The following is a 14,207-nucleotide window of genomic DNA, read 5'->3' on the forward strand; positions in this document are numbered from 1 at the left end:
CCTGAGATCAAGACCTGAGCTGAGATCAAGTGTCGGATGCTTAACTGAATGAGCCACCCAGGCGCCCCAGGGAGGTGTATTTTTAATACTTGTAGCTGAAGTCAGTTTTCTAAGATGATGTTAGCATTTTATATTCTCACCAGCAGTGTATGAGAGTTTCTATTATTCCCTATCCATGCTAATTCTTAATATTATTAGTCTTTCAAATGTTAGTCCCTTTGGCTGATGTTGGCTGATGTGTTGTGATATCTCATTTTAGATTTAACTTTCATTCCCTAATGAATAATGAGGTTAAGCACCTTTCAAATGTTTATTGGTGATTTTGTGAGCTGCCTGTTCAAGGTTCTTACCCATTTATTTACTAGCTTGTATGTCTTTTGCTACTGATTGGTAGAACTTTTTATTACAAATATTCTCTTCTATTCATTGACTTCTCTTTATATCCTCTGAGTGTGGTATCTTTTGAAGAATAAAAGGTCTAAATTTTAATGTAATTCATTTAATGTTTTCCTTTATGGTTAGTGCCGCTTAAAAAATCTTTTCTTAGGGTCATGAACATATTCTCCTAAATTATGCTTTACTAACTTGCCTTCCACAGTTAGGTCCACAATTCAATTGCAATTGAACTTTTATATATGGTATGAGGTAATGATCAATTTTTTTTTTAACTTATGGATATTCAATCACCCAGCCCTACTTATTGAAAAGACTACCCATTCCTTACTGCACTGCAGTATCAGCTTTGTCATAAATCAGATGTCCACGTACGTGTGGGTCTGTTTCTGGGCTCTCTGTTCTGTTCCATTGGTAGTGGTGTTTGTCCTGCACTGGGACACACATGGATAAATAATTCCCCTGTCCTAAATAAATGTCCTAAGTGTTGATATTTGATACAGCAAGTCCTTCCACCTTGTTCTTCATCAATAATATCTTAAACACGTTGGCTCTCTGCCTTCTAACTTTCAGAATCAGTTTCTCAGGTAAGATACACACATACGTGCTCCCCTACCTGCAGGAATGCTGATAGGGATCACCCTGGATCTACAGATACATTTGGGAAGAACTGGCAGCTTCAGGATACTGAGTCTTTCCATTCGTGAACATGGCATAACTCTTCACTTACTTAGTTTTCTTAAAATTTATCACTTTATCCCAATAATATTTTATAGTTTTGTTCCTGTAAATTTTATACAACTTCTGATGGATTCATTTTGATGCTATGATAAATGGTATCTACAAACATTGTGCACCCTGCTTGTGCTGGTATAGAGAAATACAATCAATTTTTGTATATTAACTTTAATTCCAGAAACTTTGAGAAACATTACTAAACTTCTATGAATTCTCATGATATGTCTACAGATCCTCTTGGATTTTCTAGGTATATATCTGCAAGAATTTCTATTTCTTGTTTTTTTTCTTCTTTTCCAATCCTAGTATCTTTTACTAGCCTTACTGCATGTCTAGGATCTCTGCTAGGGTGTTAGACACGGTGGAGATGGTGGATATCCCTTTGTCATGTTTCTAGTCTCAAAGGAAAAACGTTGAGCGATGCTTCATTTTTTCACTTCTGATTTCTTCTCTGACTTGTGGTTAGTTTGGGAGTATATGTCCTAATTTCCAGAAATATGGGGATTTTCAAAGAAACTTTTATTCTCTGACTTGTGGCTTCATTGCCTTATTGTGACAGATAACATGCTCTGTGATTTCAGTCCTTTGACATCTGTTGAAACTTCTGGGGGGGGGGGCTGGTGATCTGGTCAGTGTTGGCACTGTTCTACAGGTGCTTGCACAGAACGTGAGCTTCAGCTGTAGGCCACAGTGTCCTGGGTGTGCCTAGTACGTCCGTTTGTGGATTATATTGGTCAAATCTTCTCTATCCTTACTGAGTTTTGTGTTCTTTTTCTATGAGTTATAGGAAGAAGTGTGTTAGATCTTTCACTATGATTGTAGATTTGTCCATTTTTATCTGTAGTTCTTTTAATGTGTGCTTTATGAATTATTTGAAGTCTGATTATTAGTTACAAACAAATTGAGAATTGAGAGAACATTCTTGGAGACTTGGATGAATTCTTATTGTAACATAAAGTTATTTAATTCTAGTAATCCTTTTTTGCCTTAAAGTCTATTTTGCCCTTTTTTGGTAATCTGTGGTAAATTTCCTTTTTTTTTTTTTTTACTGCCAACCTTTATGTTTTAGACGTGTTCTTTCTAAATAACTTATGGTTTCTGTTTTGTGCTTTGGTTTATATTTTTATATAGTCTTACGATCTTACCCTTTTAAGTGGACTTTTTAGATCACTTACATCTAACGTAATTATTGATATATTTGGGTTTAAGTTGGTTATTAGCATTATGCAAATGAGAAGCCAGTATTTGCTTCTGAGACTTTTTGTAGATTGGATGGTCAGTTTAAGTTGGGTTATCAGTGCAGAAATCAATCTAAAATTACTCTTTGGGGATGAATAAAAAAGGTGTATTTCTTTTTTATCCCCTCAACATAGACAGATAGACAATAAATATTTATTGATAAATTTGAGGTCTATATTTTTGGCTTTTTCTAAGAATATTACCTGTGGCTCAGTAAGTTCACCTATTTTATTTTTTTAAATATTTTACTTATTAATTTTTAGAGAGAAAGAATGAGTGAGGGCAGGGAGGGGCAGAAGGAGAGGGAGAGGGCCTGATTCCATGACCCTGAGATCGTGACCTGAGAATAGCCAGACGCTTAACTGACTGAGCCACCTAGGTGCCCTGTGTTCACCAATTTTATTAATGAAAGGGGCTTCAGGGAGAGAAACTGGCTATATTTATCAGGGTGGGGCAGTAGGACTACAGTGAGTAAGAGGATTTTCTGACTTTTGCCCAGAGGGTGAGAAATAAGAGATGTAACTGAGGCATTAGAACTATAATTTTGAAAAAGTATTTTTTTTTTAAAGACCTGCAACAAATTTCAGTATTTTCCTTTATCAAAACAACTTGGGGAAAAGATCCCAGTCAAAAAAAAAAAAATGCATTTACACCCAAAATTCAAATCAACAACAGCCACTTAACTGGGTAATAGAAATAAGTTACTACCTCGTGTTTTTGTGCCATGACTTCAATTAAGGAAAAGTTAGGAGAAAAAGAAATGTTGTTTTTAGTGCAAAGATTCTCCCATTTGTTCACAATTAACCGGCGAAATTCGGCTGTTAAGGCTCCGCCGTAGACAATGCACGCTGCAGACAGAAGGGTGTCGCCCAAAATTCCTTCCAACTTCTTGTCTATTCGACTGATTGTTTCTTGCCATCGAGTCTAAATGTTAAAATAAAAATGAGTTCTTGCTATTGGGCATAAAATACACTATTATGAGACATTTAAGATATTCGTGGTCTCCAACTTGGATCTAGCATTGCTATTAGTATCACTGTTCTCATGCTATTTGCATTAAAATTAATAATGGATAATATTATAAAAGAGTTTTCTAAGGGGAACATGAGCCCTGTTCTTGGATTTGTCAACACTGTCATAGTTGTTAGCACCGATAGCCATGTCAAGTCCTCTGTGTCACAAAGCAGGGTAATTTTTAAAATAACAATACATCCTATTATTAATGGTGTTCTGTAATAATCGTGACTGATGTTTATTGAATCCTTCCATGTCCAACAGGCATTTTACTTTGAAAATCTCATTTGATGCTTTCAATATCCTGTTAAGTAAAAGCCACTGACTTCATTTTAAGACCAGGAAGTTGAAGTTTAGAGAAGATCAGCAGAAATTTTAAAAAGAGAGATAAAAGAGGCCTGAGGATTGACAGAACAGAATAAAATTTTCTCCTCCCTTTGTGGTCTCATCCCCTTTAAGCCACCTTGGCTTATGCATTTGGCTTGGGCTGTCCTTGTGCTGGACAGGGAAAGCTCGGACATGCTCACCGACAGGTTTACTGTGGACCTCGTCAGACTAGAGAGCTGAGCTCTGGGGAGCAAGAGAAAGTCCTGTCGGATCCTTGCAGTCTGTCGCCTCTGTTTGAAGACTACTTGACCAGAACTCCTTTGTTTTTATAAGGAGTGTCTGCTGATATCAATAAAAAAACAACTGGATGATAAGATAGTTTTAGGAGGTACGTGATACAACCTTGGGTGAAAATAGCATCCTGGGGGTTGCCAAGCCCGGGAGAAATTACTGAAGGAGATAGAGTCATGCCTTCTCATCCTCCAGGGCGGTTAGCAGGACGGATGCGCACTGCAGGCGCTTGGTGGCCAGTTTCCTTCTGTTGACTAAGAGCTCTTTTTCAGCAACTACGTCTCTGTAGGCTGCCTGCAAACACAGCACATGTTCTTCGACCTGAAAGACAATTCGTTCATTATTGAGACACACTATTACTCTCATTTTGCCTCAAGAGTTTAACTGTCGCTTACATAAATACAGTGCGCGGCCACTTCATTCTCACGTCCTGGAAAATCTTCCGGGAAAGATGGGCTACGTTAACAGTAACAGTGTGGTCAGTAAATAACCGATCCCCTGATACTCCAGTCTGTCTTGAAAATGCCACTTTCCTCAACAGACTTTTGGACAAGCTCAGCACTTGAAGATTCATCATTTTCTGATTTCTTTTTCAGACAGAAAATGTTATATCCAGCTTCCTTCTCCAAAAAGATGACTGAACTTTCCATTCCAGATACACTGACCAGCCCGGATGAACTAGTGGGCTTTCGAAGCAAGGCTGGTAGGATGAAGGGGGGTTTTTAAAGTACGCCTGGGCTGTCGGGGGAAAGGGTATCGTCCTGAAGAGCTGACAAAATTATATTCTTAAATTAGCACTTATCTTGATAATGCCTTTGCTCAAAAGCATTTGGTGAATTTCTCTAGAAATCATTGCCCATGGACATGGCCCAAAGTTTTGGCCCCATCAATAAAAGCCTCCCCGACCTGGCCCCAACCTCCCTCCCCAGTGTCATCTCCTTTCCAATAATATCAGTCAGTAGCCAGACTGCTCTCTTCCGCATTTCCTCCAACTCCTTAAATGTAAGCCTCAGTCCTGTCAAATCCACACTGATGTACTGTTTACTTATTTTTTTTAAAAAAGATTTTATTTATTTATTCGACAGAGACAGAGACAGCCAGCGAGAGAGGGAACACAAGTAGGGGGAATGGGAGAGGAAGAAGCAGGCTCATAGTGGAGCCTGACGTGGGACTCGATCCCATAACATCGGGATCACGCCCTGAGCCGAAGGCAGACACCTAACCGCTGTGCCACCCAGGCGCCCCCGATGTACTGTTTATAACCGCTGTTTGAGAAGTAATTATAAACTACCTGATATTATCTCTTGAGTTATGGCCTTATTATCTTTATATTATCCTTATATTGCTATTTATATTTTATATTTATATTTTATATTTATATTTTTGAAAGATGTTCATGTCTTCTCAAAATCTCTGAAGACCATGTTTAGCATGGAGACTTGAAAAAAGTATGTTCATGAAATCATATATACAAAATTGTGCTTATTGAGTGCAGTTTCTAATTTATAATTTCTCTTCCTAGTCTACAGATGTTATCCTGGGGAAAATACCTAATTAAAAAATACATATACACATTAGCTACTTTTGGCATGATTACTCTGAAGATTTACTTATTCCTGGTTCACTCATAATCATTACTCAGTTGTTTTCACTCTAATGTAAAATGCTGTTTTTGTTTGCTTGTTCATTCCCTCTGATTTGGTTATTCCGAGAAAATGTTCTTGCTACTAATGACCTAGTGAACTATATAAATATTCAAGTGTGGGATTTACTGATTCAATTAAACAGATGAAATTCCTTTTCTCTCTCTCTTTTTTTTTTTTTTTTTTTTGCTTTGTACTGTCATTTGATTTCTTTTCGTTCCAGTAGAGTTAACATACAATGTTATATTGGTTTCAGGTGTACAATGTAGCGATTCAACAATTCTATACATTGCTCAGTGCTCCTCACAAGTGCATTCCTTAACCCCCATCCTCCCTCTGGGGACCATCAGTGTGTTCTCTAGAGTTAAGAGTCTGGTTTTTTTGGATTTTTCTTTGTTCATTTGTTTTGTTTCTTAAATTCCACATGAGTGAGACCATATGGCGTTGGTTTTTCTCTGACTGACTGATTTCACTTAGCATAATATACTCTAGTTCCATCCGTGTCATTGCAGATGGCAAGATCTCATTCCTTTTGAGGGCTGAGTAGTATTCCATTGTTTATATCCCACATCTTCTTTATCCATCCCTCTGTTGATGGACACTTGGGCCACTTCCGTATCTTGGGCTATTGCGAATAATGCTGCAATAAACACAGGGGTGCATTTAAGGTCCCTCCATACTGTTTCCCAGAGTGGCTGTGCTAGTCTGCATTCCCACCAAAGGTGCATGAGGGTCCCCTTTCTCTGCATCCTCGCCAACACCTGCTGTTTCTTGTGTTTTTGATTTTGGCCATTCTGACAGGTGTGAGGTGTTACTGTGGTTTTGATTTGCATTTCCCTGATGATGAGTGATGCTGAATATCTTTTCACATAAACCCACAAAAAGTCTATTATATGACAGGCACTATGTTCCCGAAGGTAACATTTTTAAGGAATGCTCATGTATATGTTCTGGCATTATTTATTTATTTATTTATTTATTTATTTATTTATTTAAATATTTTATTTATTTATTTGACAGAGAGAGAGAGACAGCCAGTGAGAAAGGGAACACAAGCAGGGGGAGTGGGAGAGGAAGAAGCAGGCTCCCAGTGGAGCAGGGAGCCCAATGTGGGGCTCGATCCCAGGACCCTGGGATCAGGCCCTGAGCCGAAGGCAGATGCTTAACGACTGAGCCACCCAGGCGCCCCTTTGGCATTATTTCCCCTAAAGTTCCCTAGATTTTTTTGGAAATATTTTTTATATTAGGGCCCAGGTGAACAAAAGACCTATTTTTAAAATAGGAGACAGTACATAACTGAGAAGAAAATCTCAACAAAGAGCTAAAACAATGGAGTTAACTACTACACTCACTTTTAAAATACTAACTATATCCGTTAATATTTTATATACATTTCAAATACACTTGTTTGAGTTCAGTGAATTAAAGTATTAGAAACTTCTCATGAAGACCACAGTTGCAAGCTGGAAAGGAAGGTAGTCTATTAATAAGTAAGGTTCTGACTGAAATTTCGAGTTCGTTTTTTTCTGCCCTACCACTTGATAATAGTAAAAAACAAATGGACAATATTAGAAATAAGAATTTGTTGGGTAAATGAATGGAAATACAAAATACACACAAAAAAATTATGAACATCAGGAGAACTGAGTAAATACCAAAATCGAACATACCAAGCGTCAAAGAGTACGTAACAGGGAGTTCCAGTCCAAGATGGCGACAGAGGAGGCATCTGAACTCATTTGCTCCTGTGGACGCACCAAACCTACAGCTCCGCATGGAGCAATTCCCCATGGAAGAAATCCAGAAGCTAGCTGAGCAACTCCAGCACACTGGGCCAACGAAGAGCACTCACATCCAAACAGGAGAGGCCGAGACCCACTCTCACCATGACCCCCGCCCCTGGCACAGCGACACAAACAAGAGCCCTCGCAGCTCCAGCTTCCCTCTGAGGACAAAAGGTTTTGAACCCAACACCTAGTGTCTCAGCTTCTAAGACTGAAAGCCAAGAGGGCTTGCATCCACAAGACCCACCAGACTAGAGCAAATACTTCCTAACTGCCGATGCCCCCAGGGCTCGGCACAGAGGAGGCAGACAGAAATGTGTGTCTCCCAGTCTTCGCTTTAAAGAGGCCTATTTGGAAGAGGCTGCGGCCTGAGGGTCAGGCTTCTAGTTTACCAGACATTTAGGGGTTCACCTTGATCCTCCCCAGGGACCCGGGAGGCTGGTAGGTGCCCCGGCATTGGTGGCGGTGGCCCAGAGGCTACACCACTCGGGCACCTGGCTCTGGTGGCCAGCAAAGCTTGCGCTCGTGGGTCCCCCAGAACTACAGCAAACACAGAACCAGTTCTTAACTGGCTCAGTGCCGAGGACTCAGACAGAAGCACCCATCTCCCCATCTGTCCCTGAAGAGAACTATTGACATAGGCTTCCAAGGAGCCTGATCTAGGTGCTGACTGAGATGCCCCCCTTTGGGACCCTAATTCTGAATTCTGGGAGCCCCTAAGAACACACAAGGCTGCCGGGGCACTGCCACGGTGTGGGAGACAAGCAGGAGCTCAGGCTGCACTGAGGACGTTCGTCCCCTGCACAAGACCATTCTGTCAGGACAGGCAGAGGTGGCTGTTTTATCAAATGCACAGAGACCAACACAGAGAATCAAGAAAAATAAAGAAACAGAATTATTTATCCCAAATCACAGAAAAATAAAATAACTGACCTAAAAACTAAAACTACAGACTAATATCCTTGATGAATATAGATGCAAAAATTCTCAACAAAATACTAGCAAACTGAACTCAAGAACACATTAAAAGGGGGGCGCCTGGGTGGTTCAGTTGGTTAAGAACACATTAAAAGAGTTGTACAGCATGACCATGTAGGATTTATCCCTGGGATGCAAGGATGGTTCAACATATGCAAATCTATAAATGTATTACATCATATTAAGAGAATGATAAAAGTCACGTGGATCATCGCAATAAATGCCGAAAAAGCATCTGACAGAATATAATATCCTATCATGATAAAAACCATCAACAGATTGGGTATAGAAGGAACAAACCTTAAGATAATTAAGGGCAGTTAATACAAACCCATAGCTAACATTATACTCCACGGTGGAAAACTGAGAGCCTTTCCTCCAAGATCAGGAACAGGGTCAGGATGCCCACCCTCATCATTCTTGCTCACTATAGTACTGGAGGTCTGATTAGAGCAAGCAGGCAAGACAAAGAAATAAACAGCACCCACATCAGAAAGGAACAAGGAAAAGTATCACTATTTGCAGATGACATGCTTTGTATATAGAAAATCCCAAAGACTCAACCAAAAAACTGTCAGAACTAATCAGCAATGTTGGTAAAGTTACAGGATGTACAATCAATATCCAGAAATCAGTAGCATGTCTATACAATAATAAAAACAGTACAGTACCGGCATAAAACAGACACACAGACTACTGGAACAGAAGAGTGAGCCCAGGATCAAACCCTGGCATATACGGTCAACTAACATTCAACAAGGGAGCCAAAAACAACCCACGGGGAAGGGAGAGTCTCTCCAACGAATGGTGCTGCGAAAACATGCAGAGCAATGAGAGTGGACTCCCCTCTTATACCACTCACACAAATTAACTCAAAATAAATCAGAACACCACAAAACTGATAGCATGAAACTCCCAGTAGAAAATGTAGGGAAGAAACTGCTTGACATTGGTCTTGGTGATAATTTTTTTGGATATAACACCAAAAGCATAAACAAGAAAAGCAAAAATCACCAACTGGGACTACATCAAACTTCAAAATTTCTGCAGAGCAAAATAAACAATGGACAAAATGAAAGGGAAAAAAATGAAAGAGTAAACTACAAAATGGGAGAACAGTTTTGCAAAACAGTTGGGTAAGAGGCTAATATCTAAAATACATAAAGAGCTTCTACAACTCAGTAACAAAACCCCAAACCATCTGATTAAAAAATGAGCAGACAATGCAGCACCTGGGTGGCTCACTCAGAAAGTGTCTGACTCTTGATTTCAGCTCAGGTCATGATCTCAGGGTTGTGGGATGGAGCCCCATATCAGGCTCTGTGCTTGGCAAGGAGCCTGCTTGGGATTCTCTCTCTCCCTTTCCCTCTGCCTGCCCCCTCCCCACCATTCGTGTGTGTTCTCTCTCTCTCTCTCTCTCAAAAAAAAAAAAAAATCAGCAGAGGAACTAAACATTTTTCCAAAGAAGACACACAGATGGCCAACATATATGAAAATATACTCAGTATTACTGATCATCAGAGAAATGCAAGTTAAACAAAACCACTAAGAGGTATCACCTCACACCTGTTAAAATGGGTATCATAAAAAAAAATAAAAGATAACAAATTTTGTGGCCCCATACAAATTTTGGGATTGTTTGTTCTATTTCTGTGAAAAATGTCTTAGAATTTTGATAGGGATTGCACTTAACCTTAACCCAAAGCTAGCTTTGGGTAGTATAGTCATTCTTCCTAACCATGAGCATGGACGATCTTTCCATTTATTTGTATCTTCTTCCTCTTTCAGAGCACAGGTCTTTCGCCTCCTTGGTTAAATTTATTCCTAGGCATTTTATTCTTTTTGATGCGATTGTCAATGTGATTATTTTCTTAATGTCTCTTTTGGATAGTTTGTTCTTGGTGTATAGAAACACAACTGATTTTTGTACACTGATTTTGCATTTTGCCACTTTACCGGCTTTGTTTATTCTACCAGGTTTTGGTGGAATCTTTAGGGATCTAAGTTAATGGTTTGTTAATCTCGACGATCTTTTCAAAGAACCAACTTTTGGTTTCACTGATTTTCTCTTGTTTTTTCATTATTCTCTTTACCTCTGATCTAATATTTATTATTTCTTTCCATCAGCTACATTTTGGGTTTAGTTGTTCTTTTTCTAGTTCCTTCAAGTATAAAGTGAGGCTATTGATTTCAGATCTTTCTTCTTTTTAATGTAGCAATTTGAGCTATGAATGTCCCTCTGGGCACTGCTTTTGCCACATGCCGAAAGTTTTGATACGTTGTATTCTGTTTTCATTTGTCTCTAAGTATTTCCTAACTTACCTTATGACTTCTTCTTTGGCCCATTGATTGCTTTGGAGTTTACTGTGTAATCCTCACGCATTTGTGAATTTTCCAGTTTTCCTCTGTTCTTGGTTTCATACTTTATTCCATGTGGTTGCAGGAGATACTTCAAAGGATATCTGCCGTTAGGACTCCACGAAGACCTGTTCTGTGCGTTCTGCTGTCGGGTGGAGTGCTCTGGAGTGTCTGTAGGTCTTGCTGGTTCATTGTGCTCTTCATTCCTGTCTTTCCTTATTTGCTGTCTGGTTGTTCTATCTCAGACCTTTGAAAGCTCTGATTTTTGCTTGTTTAGGCTTTCAAGTTTATTTTTAGTTGACTTTTAGTGACTAAGAATTTCCTGAAAACCAGGCATATCATTCAGGTTTTTAAATTTATTTACACAGAATTTCTAGTAATTATTGAAAAACAACAAATGGACATTTCCATTAAATTAAAAATTATAGGCGAGCCTTGAACAACACAGGGGTTAGGGGTGCCAACCCCCTGAGCAGCTGAAAATCCACGTATAACTTTTGACTCCCCAAAGCTTATCTACTAATAGCCTGCTGTTGAGTAGAAGCCTTTCTGACAACACAACACATAAATATGTTACATACATATGTCAAAATGTATGTTACATGTATTATAAGCTATATTCTTATAATAAAGGTAGAAACAAGAAAATGTCATTAAGAAAACCATAAGGAAGAGAAAATACATTTACAATGCTGTGCTGTATTTAGTGAAAACAATCCAGGTAGAAGAGGACTTTGCTGTTCCAGCCCATGTTGTTCAAAGGTCAACTGTATTTCTTCTTGAACTCCCTGTTTATCAAGTTGTATAATGTGTAATCTTTTTCTTTAAATTATGAAGCAAACTTTTTCCTTTCCTGGGTCTACTCCATTCATGAACTTGAGTGTGGGAAAGGAACAGGCTGATGGAGGCACGCCAGTTGTTAAAGTACTGCACTATTTCTGTACCGGCTAGTAAGTAGTCCTGCGCCACGCCCTGGAGAGCACCCACCCTGGGCCTCTCCCCACTATTCCGTCCTCGTGGGTGACCTCCAGGACCCCACACTGCTCTGTGACTAGCTGGAGTCTGAGCCACACCGGCTGCTGGATGGTTTGCATATCACCCGTGAACAGGAGTATTTTTAGTGCAGCAGATTAAGTGCTTTCAAGTTAGACAGCCCTGGGTTAGAGCATGGGCACCACTTAAGAGGTTCAAGATTTGGACAAATTTACCAAATCTTTGACTTTAGTCTTCTCTCTTGGAAACATCTTCTTCTGAAAGCTGACTTGAGGATTGACTGCAAAAGTCTGTATAAAGCCTCTGTGCGGTACTTGGAACACAGTCTGTGCTCCATAAACATTAGCTATTAGCAACACATCTCTAAGTATGACTGTATACATACATTGTAAGCAGCAACAAAGTATCAGCAATACAATGACATGTCAACATAAAATACATTCAGTAAAAATTTGTTAATTTTCTTCAAAAATGTCCAATACTTTTTATATAGCTGAGTTTGCAAGAAACGCCTAGGGGGCAGGCAGGTGACATGAATGTTTGAAGTGAGAAGGGGGCTTATTATAGCCAGTGAGAGTGCCAGCCCATGGCTGATCTGAATTTTCAAGTGAAGACAGAAATTCAAATTTTAAATGAAATCCCCAGATTTTAGAATGTGGGCAACTACATCGGAATGGGGGGCGGTTTGGGAGAAAGACTGTATACGGGCAAACAGAAGATGCCAAAGGGGTGCATTTCCCTGCTGTGTGGCCATCTCGGAAGAGTGCTACATCGCTCCCTCTCAGAATGCCTGTGAGTGGGCTGGCGACCTCAGTCCTTGCTCTCATAACGATATCCCTGTTTTAACTGAACACCAAGAAGTTTAAGAAATAACCATGTCTTCACAAAACAACATAGTAATTTGATATAAACAGATTAAGGATAGTTTTTTAAGATCACAGATTGATTCTGGGTACATCTTTGGTAGACGGAAGTCACAAAGCTCTCCTGGGAGAAATCTGGTGAAATGGTAAATTAATGTATCACTGACAAGTAATAATTAGCATTATTGAGTGTTTTATTATGTGAAAGGCACCTTTACATATAGTCCCTGTATTATTTAATCACAATTAATCTCGTCACTACTTTCCTTTTATCCTCATTTTATCCTAAACTGATAAAACTCTACTGAGGTAATGACCTTTTCTTGGTGTTTCTGACTAGTTCACAAAGCTGTTGCAAGTTTAACAAGCACACAAATGTCTTACCAGCTGCAAACCTCTTTGCTTCTCAGCCAACCTCTGTCGTGCAATTTTGAGGACATTTTGAGCTTCAGCTACTCGGACTTGCTTAGGGCCCACCACCTAAAAAAGAATGTCACAACATTTAACCATTAAAAAATGTCAAGTTCACTGTTAAAATAAAACAAGAGCATAGTTGCCATAAATAAAATAAAATCATAAAAAATAAAAATAATATAAATATTTACCCATAAAATAACTTTATCTTATAAATACATATAATAAATAAAAAAATAAAATAAAATAAATAATAAAATAATAAAATTGACATCTGTTAACATAGTATCTTTGATTAAAGTGGTTTTCCCCAGCACTATTCTTTCCACAGCAGTTCACGTGCTCCTTGTGAAGTGAACACTGTCCCTGGGCTCTGCTGTGTGACTTCCGGGCGGTCACGGACACGCGGGAGGACAGAGCGTACCTTCTGTACTTCGTGGTAGTTATTCAAAGCTATGACCCACTGGCACATAGAGCAACAGGCAACAGAAACGAGAGCGATCTTGTTTGGGTTGAAATCAGGTAAGATTAAAATTTTTTTCAGCTTCATGAAAACCTAGAGATAACACAATTCGTGTATTACAAGAAAACGAAATGTGAGTGACCCGAGATGTTCCCCAGTCCACGGTAACGTAAAACTTATTTCACGCGGGAAATCCTCGCTACTCTTCAGTCGCAGACGCGCGGACACAGCCGGCAGCACGGCGTCTCTGGCCGCGGGAGGGAAGCCTCCGTCAGACACCGGGTTACCGCCGCGGCTGGCCCGGTGGCTGTGCCGCCGTTGCACGCAAGGGACTCCATCGTAAAACAAAGACGAAGCAGGTTGACTCTGTGGACTTGGTGTGCAAGGCAGTCTGCAGTCTCCCTCTTGTGCAGCCGAGGTGTGAGCGGACGGACACCGTCCCCCACCTTCTGTCCCCAAGGGGCAGATCGGCAGGGCACTGTCGCTAGTTAAAGGGCTGTGCTGTCAGTGGTGGAGGCCTGGGCACGCGGGGGCTCCCTGACGACACCCTAGCTTACTTGTGCCACGGGCGCAAACATCCACCTCGCCCACACGTACAGCCCTGTTTCCCGTTGGCCACATACGATTTCTCACCTACTGCGGGAGCCATAATCAAAATAACATCTTTCTCAGACTGAGACTCTTTTTTCTCTTCCTTCCCAAGCCTGCA

The 14,207-nt window shown here is 40.0% G+C and overlaps 1 protein-coding gene across 1 annotated transcript in view; it reads right to left on the reverse strand.

Moving 5' to 3' along the window:
• DNAH14 (dynein axonemal heavy chain 14) overlaps positions 1-14,207 on the reverse strand; it is a 298,523-nt gene that overhangs the window by 61,280 nt on the left and 223,036 nt on the right. Inside the window, exons 63-66 of the mRNA XM_040636128.1 lie at positions 13,460-13,591; positions 13,006-13,101; positions 4,183-4,323; positions 3,079-3,294 (exon numbers count right to left, since the gene is read on the reverse strand). Of these exons, the coding sequence (XP_040492062.1) occupies positions 3,079-3,294; positions 4,183-4,323; positions 13,006-13,101; positions 13,460-13,591 (585 nt within the window). The remainder of the gene's footprint in view (positions 1-3,078; positions 3,295-4,182; positions 4,324-13,005; positions 13,102-13,459; positions 13,592-14,207) is intronic.

This window comes from Ursus maritimus, unplaced genomic scaffold (assembly GCF_017311325.1).
Source record: "Ursus maritimus isolate PB19 unplaced genomic scaffold, ASM1731132v1 scaffold_2, whole genome shotgun sequence".
NCBI classification, from domain to species: Eukaryota; Metazoa; Chordata; class Mammalia; order Carnivora; family Ursidae; genus Ursus; species Ursus maritimus.